General features: G+C 31.4%; 2 protein-coding genes across 3 annotated transcripts; one reads left to right on the top strand and one right to left on the bottom strand.

Annotated features, from left to right (window-relative positions):
• Nucleotides 1-6,188: 6,188 nt before the first annotated feature.
• On the top strand, nucleotides 6,189-12,398 carry LOC129914676 (protein HEXIM1). Of its 2 annotated transcripts, XM_055994011.1 has the most exons (3): nucleotides 6,190-6,985; nucleotides 7,052-7,291; nucleotides 11,795-12,398. In XM_055994011.1, the coding sequence occupies exons 1-3, from the start codon at nucleotides 6,430-6,432 to the stop codon at nucleotides 12,151-12,153; spliced, it is 1,155 nt and encodes a 384-aa protein (XP_055849986.1). In that variant the 5' UTR covers nucleotides 6,190-6,429; the 3' UTR covers nucleotides 12,154-12,398. The 2 variants fall into 2 exon arrangements, with proteins under 2 accessions (XP_055849985.1, XP_055849986.1); XM_055994010.1 differs by having other exon boundaries at nucleotides 6,189-7,291.
• Nucleotides 12,399-18,123: 5,725 nt separating this feature from the next.
• On the bottom strand, nucleotides 18,124-19,737 carry LOC129914638 (uncharacterized). Its single transcript, XM_055993977.1, has 2 exons — nucleotides 19,603-19,737; nucleotides 18,124-19,523 (listed from the first exon to the last, which is right to left on the bottom strand). Exon 2 carries the CDS (start codon nucleotides 19,488-19,490, stop codon nucleotides 18,183-18,185), a length of 1,308 nt encoding a protein of 435 aa, XP_055849952.1. The 5' UTR covers nucleotides 19,491-19,523; nucleotides 19,603-19,737; the 3' UTR covers nucleotides 18,124-18,182.
• Between the last annotated feature and the right edge of the window lie 1,874 nt (nucleotides 19,738-21,611).

Here is a 21,611-nt window from a genome sequence, read left to right as displayed (position 1 = left end):
AATGAAATAGTCAGTAAAGTAGTATGAATGTGCTCAACACTAATACAAAATAGATCACAGAATTTTAATTACATAGATACTAGGATGAGAACAATAACATTGTAGCAAACAATAAAACATTCAATTTAGATGAAATTAAATCAATTAACTGGCGAATATGTTTTAAAGTATTTTTGATGTACTAGGGAATAGCTTAACCTAAGGGTTAAGTACTGCCCTCCTGTATATGGAAATGTAGAGTATTTTGATGTGAATGTTTTTTTTTTTTTTCTTTTGCTGTTTGATTTGTTTTGTTTTTTTTTTTTTTTGGTTTTTTTTTTTTTTTTTTTTTTTTTTTAACGATTTGTTAAGATTTGTTTTAAAATTCTAAAATTTCATACGAGATCATGTGGTGGCAGTTAAAGTAGAATGTTAAAAATTCAAATTTTGAATTTGGAATAGCCACGAATTTGGTTTGGCGTGGCAGTTAAGTAATATTATGGAGGGGAGATCTCGGTGGGATCAAAATCCGTTGAGAAAATACCGAGTGGCGATAGATAGTTCACGTTGTCCCAAGAGAACCCAGTCTGAAATGAACTGTTTCGTAAATGATGTCTTTTTTTTGACAAGAGAGGCGAGCCCCTGAAGCTCATCAATTCTGAGAACATTATAATTGTCGATGTAAACTTTATGCCTGTTATTTAAGTGGGTTTCCTGGATAAACGCCACTGAACATTTGCTTGCTAAGAGAATTTTCGATAATTCCATTCTCCTAGTTTGACTTCTTAGAAACGAAATGTTGATAGTTATAGGTATAATAACATTATTTTGAGCTAATAAGGAGCTGGTTTACCAGCTCAAGGTAAGCTAAACGTTTGCTGACTATTGAGTCGAAATTCGCAAGATTAGACATAAAGTGCTCGATTTTTGCTATGAGTTTGCTCATTTCAATACCAAAGAGGTCTTTGGAAAGGTTCATAAAATCGCTTATCAGACCAGCTCCCGATGAGTTGTGATTAGCTTTCGGTGGTTTGGAGCCGCTAGAGAGGTTGAAACCAGGAATCTGCGATTCCTGAAGGTGACTGGCGAAAGAGACACCAGGGGCAACAAGGTTACCATTGGCAATTGCTTTTGTAAAGGCTTTGGCATTATTAATTTTTTCATTAGCTGTTCTAACTTTTAGTTTTCTAAGGTTTTCGTATTGCTTGTAAGCCGAGCAGCCTTTGAAATTAGCTGGGTGGTTTTCTTTACAGTTAATGCATACTGCCTTGCTCCCCTCCTGTTTGGAGACGGTGCAGTGACCTGGCTCGTGGTTGTTTGTGCATTTCACACAATTGTATTTATTGGCGCAGTTTTTAGCCAAATGTCCGAATTGCTGACACCGTCTGCACTGAAGGGAGCCCTTGTTGCCCCTGGGCCTCTCCCAATACACTCGCGTGTTAAAAAGATAGCGAATTTTAATCAATTCGTCGGGGCTAGTACCGGGTTTTAATCGAACGAGAAAAAGATTATAACGCGTTTTGGCCGCCTTAGACCTTAAGGTTTCAAAAATAGAAACGTTTTCTACGTTAGGGATTTTAATTTTTAATTCGGCTAAAATTTCCGATTCAGCGAAGTCAGAGGTGAGACCTCTAAGGACAATGTTTGAAGTACGATCTTCCTTCAGAGTGAAGGAGTGCGCCTCAACATTTTCGGTTTTTCTCAACAGATCCATCAATTCCCGATGAACTCCGTTGTTATCTACGTAGAGTCTACTAGAACTACCACGGTTAATGATTTTGTATGAAAAATGAACCGAATTTACTCTAAAATCGTCTACTAATTTTTTAATATTAACATTTCGCATAAAAATAGGAGGGCAGTACTTACCCCTCGAGCTCATAGGCTCGCCTACAGTATTTCTGCTGTTGCCATCCGCTGCTGCTGCTGCTGAGGTTGATGTTGCTGACGTTGTTGCGGTTGAAGATGGTCCCTCGCTGCTGTCCATTTGTCTTATAAGGTTTTGAGGCTCTTGAGCGTCAATTTCAATATCCTCGTCGTTGAAGGTTGACTGATTTGCTTGGAGTGCCAAGTTGGGGCACATGGTGGCACTCTTCGAAGGGTGAATTTTTAGCCCAAGGTTCAAAATGGAGAACTTGTTTTCACTCTGCTCAGCACCCTGAACAGTGTTGCGTTGCGAATTGTTCTTAGCAGAGAACAAAAGTTTGTTACGAGGGGTGAGCCACGAGTAGTCATGTTGCTGTGATTCGGGCACGTCCCTGGTGCATGGACGCTTCGGAGATACAATGCCTGAGTCGGAGTTTCTCAGTGCGAGCAACTGTAATGCAGCATCAAGTTTTTTCCTGCCAGGCTTTTTGCCTTTCAGCTTTTCATCGACTTGCCTCATTGGGCAGCTGGTGTCAAATTGGATTTACAGTAAAATAGCGGGATGCAGGCAGAGCACGCTTCTTTTTAATTCCAAAATGGCGGGTGATTTTGGTTCTTTTTTTTCGATTTTAAGTGAAATTTTAGTAAAACTTTTGCAATTAATTACTTTAAAACTTTTTAGTTAATTAATCCAGTTAAATTTTAATAACTTTCGTTTGAAATTTCAATTTGAATAAAAAATTTTAATTATTTTAATTTTCTTTGCAGAGAGGAAGAACCATCACGTGTCGCCGCCAAAATTGCTCTCTATATGGGAAAAGATGAAAGCATCAATCGGGTTGCAGGGGAAGTTTAATTGGTTGTTGTATTCGTGGGGAAATTAAGAAAAGTTAAAATTTTCTTTGGGAAATGGTTGTCGACTTTGATATTTTGAAAGGAAATTTTTGTATGACGACAACGGACAGGGTTGCTATTTTATCGAAATTGGAAAAAAAATTCTTTTTAATTTATGGGTTTGAAAATTATTTTTTTCATAGTAAAAGAAAGGGTTTCTGTTGAGGAATGATTCTAAGTTAATCAAACGATACAACTGTTGTTATCTAATTTTTTTTCCAATTTATACATATAAGTATTAAAAAATAAGAAATTCAAATAAACTAACAAATTTTGAAATAATAGTTGTTGCATTTAAAATGTAAATTGCTCTTAGCAAATGTAGTGAAAGCGTTGTTAAATTAAGCCATATTAATCCTTCTTATATTTTTTAACTTAGAATAGAACCCGTGTGTGTAGGGTGATTTTGATAAATTTTAAAAATTGGTTCGGAAACGTGCGGACAACAGATTCTTCATTTTTTTTTCACCATCTTTTTTTTTTAAATCACAGTTTTCGAATAAGTGCCCAACGTAAAACGTTGTCAGAATAATCAAACTGAAAACACTGAAACTTATTCAAAGTTGTATTGTGTTTTTTTGCCGACCAAATGCAGTTAAAAACTAAACATTTGTTGTTCGAGCTTAGATGCAACTCCCATACAAAATTCGACCAAAATAGGAAATGAGTTGCTTTGACGATTTTGTTTAAAAAAAAATACATGTACTCTTTTAATTACGGTCCATCTTTTGATATAAAAAAATATTTTTTGGACCGTTATTAACAGTACAATAGAACCGAATTCTTTCACATTTCCATCGTTTAAGCGATGGATGCAATTTTCTCACAAATTGACTTCAAACACAAAAAATTGGCGGCAATACCTACAATATTAAAGTTCATTCCTATCTGTTAAATTTAATAAATATTTTTGTTTTTTTTTAAATTTTCCTCAAACTAAGAATTTTTCGCAATAAAAAATATGAATTTATCTTTAAAAAAAAATTAGTTATTTTTTTTTCCAAAAACTTCTCTTAAAAAAGTTCTTTTTACAAAAAAAAAAAAAATAAATCCAAAAAAAAATAAATCAAAAAGTGAAAATTTTTCAATTCATTTTGCGACAGTTTTTTCGACCACAAAATTAAAATTAATGCCGCAGAAAGCTAATTTTTTGGTCTAAAAAATAATTTTTGTAGCTCTAAAAAGAAATGAAAAATGTTAACTCTTGTAAATTTCCCACTTTTTCACTTTTTAGTAGTTAAGGCTTTAATACGATAAATTTTCAAATAAAGGAGAATGCCCAAAAAACCTGTATCGATACAAATGAGATCTAGATGGCTTGAAAAGGGCATCAATAGTAGATAACAAATATGATTTTTTTTTCAATTCGTAAAGATGCTGTGGTTTTGTTCCATATATTTTTATGCATTTTATTATTAATGCATTTGCTCTTCAAATTTCTAAAAAAATATTTATTGAAAATAAAAAAAAATTCCATTGAAAAAAAATATTTATAGTAACTGAAAAATATTTGTATTGAAAAAAAAATGGGTTGGGGTCGAAATTCTGTATGTTGCAAAATTCTGTATTCAAAATTCTGTATGCCAAAATACTGTATGTCAAAATTCTGTATGTGCAAAATGCTGTACGAGCAAAATTCTGAAAGTCAAAATTCTGTACAGCAAAATTCTGGTTGGTCAAAATACTGTATTTCAAAATTCTGTACATCAAAATTCTGTATATCAAAATTCTGTAAAAATGCTGTAAAAAACTATCGTTTTGATAATGTGCGCACTTTTTTACATTATCAAAACGATAGTTTTTTACAGCATTTTTACAGAATTTTGATATACAGTATTTTGCCGTACAGAATTTTACAAAACAGAATTTTGCATGTCAGTATTTTGTTCATACAGTATTTTGACGTACAGAATTTTGTATTTACAGTACAATGACATACAGAATTATGGTCTTACAATATTTTGACCCCACAGAATTTTGTCGCACAGAATTTTGACAAGCAGAATTATGACCCGCTCCCAAAAAAAATATTTACTGCAGCTAAAAATATTTTGAATTAAAAACAAAATTATTACAATTAAAAAAAATTTGCATTGAAAATAAAATTTTTATTGCAAATAAAAATATTTTGCATTGAAAAAAAATTTTATTGCAAATAAAAAATTTTCTGAATTGAAAAAAAAAAATTCAATTCAAATGTGTGCATTAAATATTTTTTTTATTAATATTCGACATATTTTTCACAATTTTGCACACATTTTGCTTTGCATTTTTTTTTTCAACGCAGAAAATTTTTTATTTGCAATAAATTTTTTTTTTTCAATGCAAAATATTTTTATTTGCAGTAAAAATTTTATTTTCAATGCAAATTTTTTTCAGTTGCAATAAAAAAAAGGTTTTTTCAATGCAAATATTTTGCAGTTGCAATAAATATTTTTTGTTTAGTGGAAATTTTTTTTTATTTGCAATAAATATATTTTTTTTATTTCAAATGCTTTTTTTAATTAATATTTTTACAACCCTGCTCCCATAGTTTTTTTCTTCCTTGAATACCTATACAATCTTAAATTCAATCAATGAACATGTGGCAGTAATGTGAAAAAAAAAATTAGATAATGCAATGAAATTAATTAATTAAATTAATACTATTTACTATACCTATATATTTATATTTATAATATTTTATAAATTAAAATATAATATTTATTAAATTAATATTTTAAAAGAAAAGATGCAACAGCTATGAACATTTTAAACAACTCATGTAGAGTCAACTATTGTAGAAAATTATTTAAAAAAAAATTATAAAATTCATGCATTCCTGATTGTGGTGCACGAAAACGTAAGATACACTGAACGAAAAAAAGACTATCCATTTCTTTTCTTACCCGACACCTTGTTAAAAATATCGATTAAATGCAAAATTACTTGTTCGCACAAAAATCTCTATTATAAACATAATGCATTGCATCACCCTAATAAATATAATAGAATTTCTACGAAAAATGTTAAAACCCCTTCTATTTTCATAAAAAAAAACCAACGGACGCCACTGTCATCTATGATTTAAATTTATCTCCCATCAAGTTAAAAAAAAAATATTGATAACCGTGCTTCGGTAAAGCTCCCATAAGTGCGAATGAATAAAAACTACATTTCATGAAGTCATCATATTCATTCACTTCATCAACAAAAAATTATATGACTTCCCCGTTTTATCTTGCAGCCAAGTTTACAAAATCCTATTGCACATCTTTAAAAACTTATCAGCGAAAACGGTAGAGAAAATGAGAAGGAATGAAAATAAAACTACACCACATAGAACAGAATCCAGAGACAACAACAAAAAAATACAAAAACCCAACCAAAATGCATGACCAAGAGACACGAGCAAAAAAGAAACACAAAATAGAAACAACAAAAAAAAAAAAGTTGAAAAAAAAAACACACATCAAAGAACGAACGACGAAGACGACCAACCTGGTTGTGTTGGACGAACGACTGAAACAATATTCACTTATTGGAAAATGGTGATAGAAGTTGTTGTATCGTTTACATTTTGTGCTATAAATTTTCATCAAAAACTACGATTAAATTTCCAAAATTAATTTGAAAATTACATCAAAGTGGATTAAAAAGAGTGTTAAAAATTGATTTAACAATAATTTGTTGCAAAATATTAACGCTAAAATGAATGAAATGGACATTTTGTGTGGCGAGAAAATAATTCCCCCTCATACGCAGCAATCGCAAATGGCGACTGAATTCACGTCGCCCGCTACCAAAGAAAATACAGGTTCTAAACTCACGTCAGAGTCGGCCATTGTTGATGTGACACTCCCAACAGATGGCGCCACAAATACTTCCGTCGACCATGTTGGCAGTTTATGCCCAAATAATTCAAATAATTTAATTGGTCAAAATACTGCTAATATTGGTGGTGGTAATAATCCATCATCGAAAAATAAGCGAAAACATCGCAGAGGCAAACCAAAGACCAAAAATACCAATAAACCCTATAAAAAGACTAATTGGAAATTCCAAGTTCCGCCATATGGTCGAAGTCAAAGTGGTAGTGGTTATGGTCGTGGGGGTACTTTAGCTGGTGGTAGTTCATCATCAGTGTCCATAGGTGGACGACGTCTTAAATTGAATCGTAGTCGTTCATTGGTGCCATACAATACCAATAAGTTTTTGATGGAGGAACATTTAGCAGAGGTGCCATCTGCATTATTAACACCATCTGGTAGGACTAGAGATTCTAGTTTTTCTGTTGATTCCGAAGATAACTACTTCTATTCTTTACCCGAAGATGAGGAAGAATTTCTTACCAAGGAATTTGCAAATGTATACGAAAAGGCTAGAGTGGAACGTTTGGAAACCTTATCCAAGCAACAGCTGATTGAAGAGTGTCTATCGATTGAGGATAGATATTCGGAACAAGGTGCACAAAGACAACAGCAGATAAATGCACAGAGATTATCGGCAGAGTATTCGATGAGAATAAGATCGTTAGAGGAGAAAGTTCGTGATTTAACTAAAGAGAACGCTGGTATGTTTTTGATATTTTTTCATAACTTTCTAAAAACTAACGATGTTGTTTTTGAGATTGATGGATTTTCAGCTAAATGTGTATATTTTCGTTTAGTTGGATTTTCTTTAGCATTGTCATCGGGTAGATTTGGTGTTGATTTAACTTTTCATTTATTCTCTTTCGGGAGAGCGGGTCAAAATTTTGGTTTCAAAATTCTGCTTTTCAAAATTCTGCTTTTTTTGTTGTCTGCTTTGCAAAATACTGCTTTTCATTTTTCTGGAAATTTACATTTAAAGCCTAGTACGCAGCTGAAACGAAATTTTTCATACAAAAATTCGACTGCGAAATCTTGAACGAAATTAAATTGTTTTTGCTTTAAAACTTATTTTCTGATGTTTTTTCTTGAATTTTTTTATTTATATTTTTTACTTTGCTATAATACCCGAACCTATTTTTTCGTTAACATGTTCGCCGTTGAATTTGGAGATTTCAAAATTTTTCGTTTCGCTTCAGCTGCGTACCAGGCTTAAAGAAAAAAATTTGGCTAATTATTATTGTTTTACGGGCTTGAAAAAATTGGAACAATTTTAAACTTGATCGGTCACTGTGGTGAATGTGGAACATTTTTTTTCTACAAAATTGTATTGCTTTGTTGACCGATCCGTTTATCATAATACAAAAATGTTCGAGATGCATTTGAAAGATTTGTTAAATATATGTATCACATAATCACATAAGATTAGGTCTAGTCTTGCTCTTAACATAGGTGAAGCATGCTAGCTAGCTCAAATGACTAGTAATGAGATAAATTCAAGAAAAGTGAGTTAAAATTTTTGATTAAAAAATTTCTAACATTTAAAAAAACAGTTAGTATGGTATACTACCTTTTTTTAAAATGTTAGAAAAATTTTTAATCAAAAATTAAAGAAAGAATTAATTAATACTGAAAAACAAAATTTCGAAATATTTCACAATTGATTTTGATTAATTTTAAAATTCAATTTTGAAATATTTTTTAAAAATCCAAAAATGTGTTTTTTGAAAATTTTCTTAAAATTTAATATGACGGTAACTTAAACGTATAAAGATTTTCGTTGAAATCGAGTTAGTTCTGTACGAGATATTCAGACAACAAAAAAAATTGTTTTATTGCAGGTACCGTTAATAACGGTTTAGAAATTTTTCACTGGCGATTCCTGGTTTTTTAGCTTAGCTTTTAGCTACACACCCAAAATAAACCATATTTAAAAGTTCAATTCTATTACCAAAACGAAGTACGAACAAATAAATCAACATTTTAATTGGTTATTTCTAATGTTAAAAATAAATATGTATATCGCTCATTTGCTGCAACAATGATATATCTCAAAAAAAACAGGATTTTAGAGTTACATTTAGTAATACCATTCAATAATACTGTCTATTTTTTTCTGTGAAATCGGCACCTTTTTTTTGCATAGGGATTACGTATATCGTTGATATTTCAGAAACGGAGGCTAAAACCTCGAATTCGAATGATACAAAGAAAGTTTGATTTTGTTGGCCAGTTATATCATAAAAATAAAAAATTATTATGAAAATCGAATTTTTGCACAAACACAATTGTCTCTACTACACTACTTTATTTATCTGCACATACTTTTTAATGTTATTTTTGTGTTAATTTTGTTCATTAATTTGGTAACATTAATAACAAATATCAATATCAATCAATCAAAAACAATAATAAATAAACAAATCCAATCCCACAGCATTACGAAAAAAAAAACAGACAAATTAAGTTTATTACATTATGTAATAAACTTTTCATTTAAGGGCCCAACCCATAGAATCCGTTGCGTCCGTTCCGTCAATCCATCCGTTGAAGTTGAAGGATGGGACAGAAAGGGGTGACCCATAGAATACGTCGTACGACGGATTGCTTTTTAACAGCTCACTTCAAATTCCGAGGTGTGTTCGATATTTTATCGCTGAATGTGCACTAAGGAAGTTCTGATGTATGAAATTTTTAACTATTATTGTTGTTCTTTTTTTTAATAAAATAAAATGCGCGACTAGATTTCATGTAGGTACTTGCTCTTCAGTTAAAAACAATTTTTAATAACAGATTATCATTTGTAGATATGACTTTGGCAAAGTAAAATTGAACTCTACAACAGAATTTTAGTATTTAATTGATATAATTTATTAGATATATCATTAAATTTTACTTTTATTACATTTTCTTCACAAATAAACAATTAAAGTTCACAATTCATAAAATCGGAGAAGAAAAGAACACAGTTCTTAGTTCTGAAATTCCCCGGCGTGCACTCAGAAACCAGTGTCAAAGGATACGACGGATGAAAAAGTAGAAAGTTGGGCTACTTCTTCCGTCGAATCCGTCCGTCTCCTTCCGATCAGTCGCTTATGGGTCGCTTCCCATAAGAACGTGTGTATTTTATCGAGCTGTCAGTTGAAAACTTCGACGGAACGGACGCAACGGATTCTATGGGTTGGGCCTTTATTCCTTGTGTTTTTTTCTATTAGCGACTCACCAGCCAGAACACAAACAAGTTTGTGGATGCTCTACGCTGGCTTGGTTATGGTGTTTCATTTTTTTTTCTTTGATTTTGTGTATCATAGTTGGCGATTTTTTCACTGCCAACCTTATATACTTTTTTGTCGTAAGGTTTTTGAAGGTGAAAAGAGATAGCATATCTCCGAGAAAATAGAATTTATATGGAATTGGTTGGCTGAAATTTTACCGCCAACCAGAGAAATACGTAAATTGCATGGGAAAAAACAAAACAAGAAGCGTTTGCTGGAAATGACTGATTGTTTGAAAACTTGATAAACTTGTTGATTTATTATTTAAACGAAAAAGAATAAAACAAGATTTTTTAAAAACTGAATGTTGTTCATCAATTAAATGATTTATTTTAGGGTTGGTGCCGCCAACCTCGCAAACTAATAACTAAGAGGAATCACCACTAGCATTTTTTTTTAATTTAAAAAATGGGTCTTATTTGTAGTATTACACACAAAATTTTTATTCAAAATGTTTAAGATAACTGAAAATAGAGCAAAAAAATAACAACAACAACAATAGCTGCGTTCCTTTGGAAATATTAATCTACTTTTTAGTACTTAAAACTTTGAACTACTTTTTCAGTATAGCAAAGTAGATCAAAGTAGTTTTAAGTACTAAAAAGTAGATAAATATTTCCAAAGGAACGCAGCTAATATGTTAACAAAAAATAATAAGAACTACAAAAAAAAACTAAAAGCAAATTATTTTAGACTGGAGATATTCATGTTAAGCAATTCACTTGTGATAACCTACATGATTTATACAAGATTGAAAAAAAAAAAAATGGATAGAGTTGTACTAAAATGGTTGATCTCTTTTTAATGATTCTCTTTATTTGTTTGTTTTTAAAATACATTTTATCTTCTTTTTTATTCTGTCCCTATTTTTTGCACGCTCAGCTTTAGTTTCAGCGATAATAAGCTCTTTCTTTAAGTCGGTTATTATTTTATACAGCCCAGGATGACATGGGAATGCTTCGCTTGTAATGTTGGAGTCATATACTACCCAAAACTCTGGAGGATACCTTGAATTCACTCTCAAATAGGTTTTTTTTTTCATACCAATCAGCCAATTTTAATACGTCTGAGTGATAAATAATACTACGCAAACTTTCGTAGTATTGTGAGGCTTCAGGTACAGGCACAAAAACTAGACTCTTTATCACTAGCACTTGAAGGGCGAAGGGTTCAGAGTTCCCATATTTTCTTACTAAAATCAAATAGAAATAATCATTTAGTTCAAGTTTATGAATGTTGAGATTTAAACTTACTGTTCTTCTTGGCCCCTTCTCCAAATAATTTGTCCGAAATGGAACAGACATCCTTTGAGGCAAGCTGGAACGATTTGTCGTTTTACTCTTCCATGAGTTGAAAATAATTGTCGCATTATTGTTGGCAAAACATCAAATGTGCCGTCAATCATCCAACAATCACTCTCTCCCAGTAATTTCAGCGAAGATCTTGTCCCTAATATAATGATATGCTCCCCTTTCAGCCATTTCTCAGATAAGATAAATAATTCGCCTTCCAAAACATATAAATTTAGTGGAATATCTATAATTATCTTCTAATGTATCTGGCTCCTTTTTTAAATTAATTGTTGTTCTTTCCCTTTTTATTTTCAATTTGTGTGGTAGAGCATATCGGCTATCATCAGATGTCTGAACCACAGACTCCTGCACTATGATGCTAACTGAATCCTGGAAATGATAAAAATAATAAAAAGCGCGCGCTTCTTAACATTTTCCAAACCTTATTTCTTTTATTTCCAGAATTTTGTAAAACAGATTTAAAAAAAAAACTGAATTTTGAAAGCAGAATTTTGAAAAGCTTAACTTTGGAAGCAGAATTTTAACAGAAGAATTTTGAACCCGGCAGAATTTTGACCCCAACCCTTCTTTTCCTTATTCAAGTTTAACTTTTAGTGAATTTCTTATATTTGTCCTCTAGATTTACGCCGACAGTTGGCTACAACTCAACGCCCAACACCAATGGATTCATCCAGTGAAGATAGTGAAAGTGATAGCTCGAGCAGCAGCAGCAAAAGCTCATCGTCATCAAAGAGCTCACTGAGTACATACAGTTCACCGGGTGAATTAAAAAATGATGTTCAAATGGCTGATGCATCACTCAGTGCCGAAGAACAGCAAGAAGTTGCAAATGGAATTTCCAATTGCAATGGCTATCATTCAGCAAGCAGTAATACTCCACCATCTTCACCCTCAAGGCCATCATCGCCGATTTCCCCGCAACAATTAAGAAGACAAAATGAAGCGTCAGCTCCACAATCGTCAAATGCTAATCCATAAAGTCGTTTTTAAGATTTCCAAAACACACAAAAAAGCATTTGAAAAACAAAAAACAAAAAGAAAAGAATTCTGAAGTATATAAATATTGCATATTGCTAAAAAAAAAATGTTTTAGATTAAAAAAAAATTGTTTTTAAAATTAATGTTTATTTTTTTCTTTTTATTAATTCTACCATAAGCATATTATTGTATTTATAAATAATTTTAACAAAAAATAAATATAATTAAAAAAGATGTACATTTAACTTGATAGTATTTAACATTTTTTTAGTTTTTTGTTGTTTTTGTATTTATTTTTTGTTGTATTTTCCTCATTAGCACAAAATTTTATTTTTCTGCGTATTTTTTTGTATCTAGTCGCAGTGTCGTTTCAAACATAATATCTGATTTGGTTTTTTGTTTTTAATCAAAATTAATTTTTTTAATTTGTTTGCTAAACAAATGTGATATTTCGATTTTAAAATTGTTTTAATTTTCAAGTCCTCAAAAAAAAAGATCATTATTTCATCTAATCTTTGGCTCTTCGTATTAAAAAAAAAAATAATATTAATTTATTGTTATTGAAAACTCGAAAATAACATAAAAAATACTTTATTTTAGATTTAGTTTTAAATTGCAAAATAATAATTATCTATTGTTTTTTTATATATAGGGTTTTATAGCAAGTTGTATCACATTAGCATTATACTAAAATTAAATATGAATATTAAAAAAAAAATAATAAGAAATAATTAAGAAAAGCCCAAAATTATTTAAGTTCTTTCATAAGAATTTTTTAAGAAAGTTTTTGTTTTGTGCGGAGTTTTGGATAAAGTTGTTGAGTTTTTGAATTGATAAATAGGCCAACTAAATGATTTTTGTTGCATTTGTTTTCAAGGGAGGCTTGAACCTTGTACTACATCCTATATGCTACTAGGTAGATAGAGATGGTGGTCATAAGAAGCCTCGCTTGATGACAGAATTAGTGCAGAATGCACCGTTTTTATACCAAAACTCATGAAACCCATGACTAGACAAATTTATTTGTAAAATGAATATAGTTTTGAAAATAAATGGCATGGCCTAGTCTCCGTGTATTTTTTTCGCTCACCGTATTTGAAAGCCTGCTGCCTAGCAGAACTAGCGCATAGGGAGAGCAACCAAGTACTCGGAGGCTGCCCGTTATCCACTTTGTTGCATGGAGGAATGAGATCAATTCTTTGAAATTAGATTTTGATTTTGACGAAATTTTGTAAAAAAGTAATTTTTTGGTCTTAATCAAAAACTATATACCGTCGGTGAAACTAGAAAAGTGTGTATCTAACTCCAAATTTTCTGAAAATTAGATTTGAATTTGAAACCTGATATCTACCGTTTCTTAAATTGTGAATCCCCTTAAAGTTCATAGTTTTTATTTTATTAGCAAATTAGAAAATAAAAACTCATACAAATGCCTTCAAAACGATTTTGTTTTTTTGCTCTCCTATAAAATTTGCTAAAATGGAGTTACACACTTTTCTGGTTTCACCGACGAATGTACATAATTTTGTGGTCAATAAAGGACTTTCCAAAAACACAAAAATATTTTAGATCTAGACCACAAATTTGGTACAAACTTTTGAGTGTTGAATTTAATAGCATTTTCGTTTGGTAATTCTTAGAACGGTCCGGAACTGCCAGATCCGGAATTGTGTAAAAAAAATTATTATTTTTTCTTCTTTTCAGAATTAGAACTGTCAGTTTCTGAATTGTTCGAATGAATTCCGGGGAGTCCCGGACGACCAAACGAAAACGCTATAAAAGTAATTTTATAAGGATTCAGTGTTTGCTTAAAGTATTTCCATTCATTTTTACTTGCGATATAGAAAAAAAAATCGAGCTCGAGATAACAATCAGACATGACATTACGATGATTGAGAATGACAACAAAGTGGGACCGGCAATTCTGTCTGTCTTTCATTATGTGCCTCCAGCTACAGCTTGAACTACTGGAGTGATTTTCTTCGAACTTGGTAGTTAACAGTTTTGGGTGATTCTCTAGAGAAATTAAATTTTTTTTAGAACCAAAACTAAGGGTAACTGCCATATTTTTTTTTTTTTCAAAAACGATTTTGATTAAAATTTGTGTGTGTAATGAATGTAACAAATAGAACCTAACTTTTGAAATAAAAAATATTTTTTGTGTCGTTATTACCGTTTTATTGGTTTCTGAAATCTAGTACAGGACGAAATTAACAAAAAAAAACTTTGGATTTTTAAAAAATATTTCAAATTTATTTGGAAAAATCAATTTTTTGAAAGCGTTGGTGAAAAATTTTGAAATTTCGTTTTTAACTGTAAATTAATTATTTCTATTAAGATGATCAACTTTTTTTTGATGAAAATGTTAGAAAATTTTTATACATATATAAAAAATTATTTTATAAAACAACAATTTTTTCAAAATTATAATTTTCCCCGTTTTTTTTATAAAAAGCTTTAACAACTATGTTTGCACTTTTATTATGAGAGCAAGTACGGGCGATCGAGTCATGCATTTTATTTGTGTAGATACTATTCACTAAAAAAAAGGTATGTCAATCTCTTGAAATTTGGTAACAACGTTAGAAATTTGATTCTGTCCGTTTTGTTGACAAGGCAAGTTCACAATTTTTTAAAATCTATTTGAGGTTTTTGTTTTTTTTTTTTTTCTAATAAAAATAAAATCTTGAAAACATGTTGCAATTTTTCACGAAAGAAAGATTATTTTTTTAAAAGCATGAATATTCGTAAAAAGCCTCATGATCATCATGATCGTTTCTATTGTTCATAATCTACATTACGATACGACTTTTGTACATTCAGAAAACAGAGACACGTTCGCATTATCATTTATATTTATAAAGACTAAACAAATAATGAATACCTAGTTTTTGAAATAATGAACATTATTATGTTTTTTAATACAAAATAATTCATAATGAACATTTAGTTCAAATGAACATTTTATTATGATAATGAAGAGATGGCCACCGTAGTAAACCCAGATTTGCTGCATGTTCTCCTATTGACCAATGTCCTGTGCACCTATCAACGATCCTTTTTGTCTTTTCTGGGTGCAGAGCAACTCATTTGTTTCGAATGTATTATAAACACGGTTGCCGTTTTGGCAGAATCCTACCACACTTGGTAGGTTTTTTTCGACTTTGGTAGGTTTGAACTCGATTTTGTAGGTTTTTTTTGGTCACCTTAAAAAAGACAATTTTCTTAAACTGAAATTATTTACTATTGCACAAAATTATTTTGTATTTTTTTGAAAACGCGTTATTCTCTAGTCAGTCAATTACATTTCTTTATTTCTTTTATCTATTTATTTTCTTTCTTATAGATTACAAAATGAGAAAATTGCATTAGTGATAAAAAAAATATAACTTAAAAACTTCTAGTGTCCTCTACTTCAAAATGCATTTCATCCAGATAACGTCGGAAATCGTCGGTCAATACAAATGTTCACTCACTTTATAACTGATAAACTCCCTGTGGTACTTAGACAAAACTCATTTTGGAGGATAGCTCACTACAACATTTAGGGCCAGTTGTACAAATATTTAATTCGTGGATCAGCAACTTTTATCTTCTGAAATCGGTAGCAAGACACAAGTTTAGCACTAGTTCAAGGTTCATATATGGACAAAATAGCCACATTCTTGCTTGAACCGAAGTTGACCTGCAGCTAATCCGCCGAAATCGATGGATTAAATTCCTGAACCAAGGCTGATCCACGTTTGTACGACTGGCACTTAATATAATTTCATTCAATCAGATCATTGAAATCCTTATTTTTAGTTTTGTTGAAAGCAACGAAATTTTCTGAAGAGCATCAGAAAATCTTCGTTAAGTTTTTTTTTTTATCAAAAACTAGAATTACCTTTTTGTTTTTCTTCGTTTTGCTTTATTTTTATAATCTGCGATAAATAATTATAGGTGCATACAAAATGTGCAGTTGGAAATCATAATGTTATTCTTTAATAAATTTCAACCCGCTTAAATTTTTGGAGAGAATTTTGTATGGAAGCCAAATTTAATCCAGTCCAGTTTTAGTATATATGTACATATATAGTTTTAGTATATATATAGAATTATAGTACTTTTAACTATCTATAAAATAAGCCTACAATCGTTATTGTAACCATCATATTGTAGAGGTAATCTAACTTCGATACTAGTCAAAAGTGAGAAAAAAGCTAGTTTTTTGCTACTAGGCCTAGCAAATTTTGGGAGTAGAGGTATAACCAAAATATAAGAAAGTAGTTTTGTACCCATGCTCGGAGTTAAATAACGTAAGTTTTCCAGTTAATGTGAATGAGCTAAATTTACATTATTTTTATAAGCCGCGTTCCTTTGGAAATATTTATCTACTTTTTAGTACTTAAAGCTGCTTTGAACTACTTTTTTAGTATAGCAAAGTAGATCAAAGTAGTTTTAAGTACTAAAAAGTAGATAAATATTTCCAAAGGAACGCAGCTATAGATAATTATAAGTACTATAATTCATTCTTGAAGAATTACCTAGACATATCGTCAGATATATGAAAAAATGTCATTTTGCCCCAACCTTGCGACACAAACCCGCACTTTCACCAACTATAAAATTTTATTTAATCAACTCATGGAATTGTTTCTTATATCATTTTTAGATAATTTTATCGTTAATAAGTCTTAACTTTGTCATTTTTTGTTAAAATGAATAACAATGGAGCTATTCAATAAAAACGATACCAATCTCTTTTCCAAGATGGCGGCTGTTCCCAACCTCCAATCATCCCAACAAATTGACTTTTATGATAAGGACAACCGCCGCACACATTTTATGAAAAAAATTTTGTCCCGTGAAAAATGCGATTTCATGCCCATATTTTGATATTTTGACTAATTTCCCTGAGCTATTTAGTACTCAGCTGAAGCGAAACGAAATTTTCCATACAAAATTTCGTTAGCGAAATCTTGAATGAAATTAAATTGTTTATTTTTTTTTTTTTGCTTTAAAACTTATTTTGTGATGTTTTTTCTTGAATTTTTTGATTACTTTTATTATTTTTACTTTTCTATAATACCCCACGGTATTTTGTTCGTTAACATGTTCGCTGTTTACTTTGGAGACTTCAAATTAGAGATTTGGTAGGTTATTGTATAATTTGGTTGGATTTTTAGAGAATTTTGAAAGGAATTTTTACACCAGTGACAACCGTAATTATAAGTGGGCCATATTTTCCTAAATATGTACACTAGGGTGGTCCTTAGGTAAAAAAAAATTGGGGACGCCCCTAGATTGGTTCCAAATCAGGAAAAAAATGCCCTAATTTTTAAGAAATTTTTTTCCTAACCCTTCTTGACCCTATTTCATTAAGAAGTTTATGCGTATGAATGATTAAACATACGCCATTTACCCAACACTGGACAAAGAATATCGCCCCTGCTCTAGTAACTTCTCAAAATAGGGCCAGGAAGGGTTAGAGATAAAAATATGAAAAAGTAGGGTATTTTTTTTTTCCTGATTTGGAACCAATCCAAAAGAGGCATCGAACTTAATTTTCCCAAAAGAGTAAAATAAGGACCAACCTTATGTATGTATACTTAATATTATAATGCACATATTTCAAATGGACTTGAATCATTATTAATCTGAACGTCTTATATATGGATCTTTGGCCATAATAAACATAATAAAAAGTAGGTAGTATAGATACTATACTACGCTAGTATCTACACCATGGTACTCACCTTATACTAGTACAAGTATGGTAGGTTTCCTTTTTTTCGCTTTTCAAATTCTAAGCAAAAACCGCAAATCGTTTTTTTTTTTGAAAAACCGATTTTTTAAATCCCGGTTTAAAATCTGCTATAAAAAAGAAGTACAAGTACCGTTTTGTTGAGATACACAGATATAAAATAAAAATTACAGAAATTAGTTTTTGAAATCAACTTGAAGATTTTATATTAAGGAATAATAAAAAAAAAAAAAAAACACAATACAAACAGTAAAAAAATGAAATATGAATATTAGGAATGGTTTTAGGCTTCCTCGAAGGATAACTGTGAAAGGAAGTTTGTTTTGACCCAAGCTCCAATCGTATTTGGTCTTGGTTCCGGAATTGTAGCAATTGCATTTTCAAAATATCTTTTTTCAGCAAGAGAAAACTTGAACGATCTACCTTTAAATTCTTCGATACACTGCTTTGGTGTTAACTTTTTAATCTCATCCAATCCTCCTCCAGTCATATTTTTCTCATCCAACTTTAAGAGATTTTTATGTGCCAAGAAAATGATACCCGCATTTAGTGAATGCTGCCCGACGATGATATTATTACCAATATTTACCATCATTGCATTTATGGACCTTGGAATGTTGAGCAAAGATCCAACAATATGGACCACCAAATGTACACCGGGATTTCTAGAAGCAGAATAGGGACTGCGACTACGACTTGACAACCCCAAAGCCATCATGTATGGGAAATATGAATGTTTTATTTCGATTTCTTCTGCAGGTTCGGTCATTACCATTGCTTTAACTTCTCTTTGAATAGTCGCAGTAAAGAACCATTCGATTGCATTGAATATTCCTTCCACTCCCATAATTTCAGCAAAGTAGATAAGATCTTTAATAGCTGCACATTCTTGATACTTAAAAAAGCTAGTCACAATTCTGACTTTTTCAAATTCATTTTCAGGGAACTTTTCTAAGAACATGTCCAATGCAGCGGCAAGTTTTTTAAAGTTTAAATTATATGAAAGTTCGTGAACATGATTTGTATTTGGAGACCGTATACAATCAAAAGATGGCAAGTAAGGGGACGCTGACCTTTTAATCTGCTCTAAAATGTGAGGCTTGCCTTTCTCATGGGTCTCGGCATACTTGTATAAGCCCACAAGCATGATGAGAAGGTAAATATCGTTTTTCTGAGTGTTAAATATCTTGGGTCGATCGACCTCAATCGTATCACCTGTATTCTCAGTTATTGATACATTCAGCAAGTCTAAAGGGGTTATCAACCCGATAGGGATTGTAATACCATATGACTTCCAAGGATCTTTTAATTCATCTTTAATTGTACCCAAAACATGATACATGTAGTCGACTACGACAGCTGATGGAATTGTAGCTCCACTAATGAAAGCGTAAACCCATGAGCGTGAACTAGCTAGAGTGCTATCTTTACAAAGAGTTATCTCAATTTTGGGTTTTGAATTTTCATTGGTGGTAAACCATTTACTGGGGCATAATGGACCACCGTTAAGTCCTAAAAAAAAAGTGTCTAGGCTGTTTCCAAGACGACTCAACAATTCGTTGATATCTTCGTTGATATCTTGTTGGAGCATAATTATTTTCAATGTTACGTTTCGGATAAGATTCTTTTCAATATGCAAATATATACAAAATAATGTTGACTTTAGTTAATAAGTAATTATATAATTTTAACAAAATACCTACCTCTGTTTTAAAAACCTAAATGGAACCTGAAATGCGATATACGATTCAATTTGCGCTTTACGGTCGGTTATCGGTTTATGGGGGGATGTACCGGCAAAGCAAAATTTTAGTGCTGAATAGTAAAGAAAAAAAAGCTTGACTATATATAAATTATTAAAAGATCTCAAACATAGGGATGATCATGTGGGAAGAAAAAGGTCAGAGTTTTCCAGTGGAATGAAACTCCACGCTTTTTCAAACAAAAGCCTCTGCTGGAAAAATCCACAAAGTTAAGGGTTTACATTAGACGATTTTACTTTTTTTTTTTTTTATTTTGGAGGAATGCGTAGGGTTAGGTTAGGTTAGGTTAGGTTAGGTTAGGTTAGGTTAAGTTAGGTTAGGTTAGGTTAGGTTAGGTTAGGTTAGGTTAGGTTAGGTTAGGTTAGGTTAGGTTAGGTTAGGTTAGGTTAGGTTAGGTTAGGTTAGGTTAGGTTAGGTTAGGTTAGGTTAGGTTAGGTTAGGTTAGGTTAGGTTAGGTTAGGTTAGGTTAGGTTAGGTTAGGTTAGGTTAGGTTAGGTTAGGTTAGGTTAGGTTAGGTTAGGTTAGGTTAGGTTAGGTTAGGTTAGGTTAGGTTAGGTTAGGTTAGGTTAGGTTAGGTTAGGTTAGGTTAGGTTAGGTTAGGTTAGGTTACCATTGTTAGGAACGCGGAATAGTTATTCCAAAGTAGTGAAGCATTTTTCTATTAGTTATACCGATATGCACATGTATTGATCATGATACAATAAAATAATGTGTATTGATAAAGGAAGAGATTCAACTTTGCACTAACGAAATTCAGCCATATTTTTGCAGAATGTTCATGGGAAATTTCCATATAAACGAGTGAGTTTATGTAAATCCAAAACCTTGGAGGACATTTAAGGACTTTGCACATGAGCTACGAACTACGAACTGCGAACTGTGGATGGTCGCATATTTTGACATATCTTTCACACGACAATTCGCAGACAGCGACGAATTGTCGCCATGACCAGAATAGAAAACAAAAACAAGAGTAATTTTGAGGTTAAGTCGCGCGCGAACAATTTATTCGTTGTAGTGTGGATGGTATGTGGAACGCGAATAGAGTTTGACAATTCGTAGCAACCAAACTGCAATTCGTAACTACCAAATTGTTTTTACAAATTTTTCTTATTCTAGCAAACAAAATGCAAATTTTAGTATTCTAACATTAGCCGTTTTTTATTATCACTTGATCCATATAGATCATTAACTAAAATGTATTATAACAACTACATGAGATCTTGCTTTTTATCAGGATCACGAATCGTGATCTTGCTTTTCATCAGGATCACGAATCGTGATCTTGCAAGATCTCATGTAGTTGTTGTAATACATTTTAATTAATGATCTATATGGATCAAGTGATAATAAAAAACGGCTATTAGTATCAATTGGTTTCTTATAATTTGAATCATTTTTTGTTTGAAATTGAGTCGTAGAAATGTGTTAAATCTCGTTTGTTCGTCCATTCATTCATTCGTTGGTCGCTCTGATGTGCAAAGTCCTTTATTGTGCACGATGCGTTTTCAAAAACCGACTTTTCACGAGTCGATTTTTGCCATGCGGCGAAGCTTTTCGACTCGTGTGAAAGTAAGACGCAGCTGATTAAAGTGACAATCCCCATACAAAAATCCTAGTCGACTTTAAGGTTAACTACAACGGCCGATTTTTGCAAAAAGTGAAAAGTGAAAATTTTCAAACTCATTTTGTGACAGTTTTTCCTACCACTAACTTAAAAATATTGATGCAGAAAGCTTATTTTTTTGTTTAAAAAACTTGTTTAAAAAACAATTTTTGTAGTGTTTCTTTTTTCAAAAACAAATAGCGCTAGAAAGAAATAAATTTTTTTTACTTTTGTAAATTTCCCACTTTTTTTCTTTTTAGGTCATTGTAGTTAAGCCTTTAAGCCGTGCGACATATCGTTCGGCTAAAATCGACTCGTGAAAAGTCGGCATAATGAATAATTA

This window comes from Episyrphus balteatus, chromosome 3 (genome assembly GCF_945859705.1).
Source record: "Episyrphus balteatus chromosome 3, idEpiBalt1.1, whole genome shotgun sequence".
NCBI classification, from domain to species: domain Eukaryota; kingdom Metazoa; phylum Arthropoda; class Insecta; order Diptera; family Syrphidae; genus Episyrphus; species Episyrphus balteatus.
The sequence above is the reverse complement of the archived record's forward strand: the minus strand, read 5'-3'. Positions and strand labels throughout refer to the sequence as shown.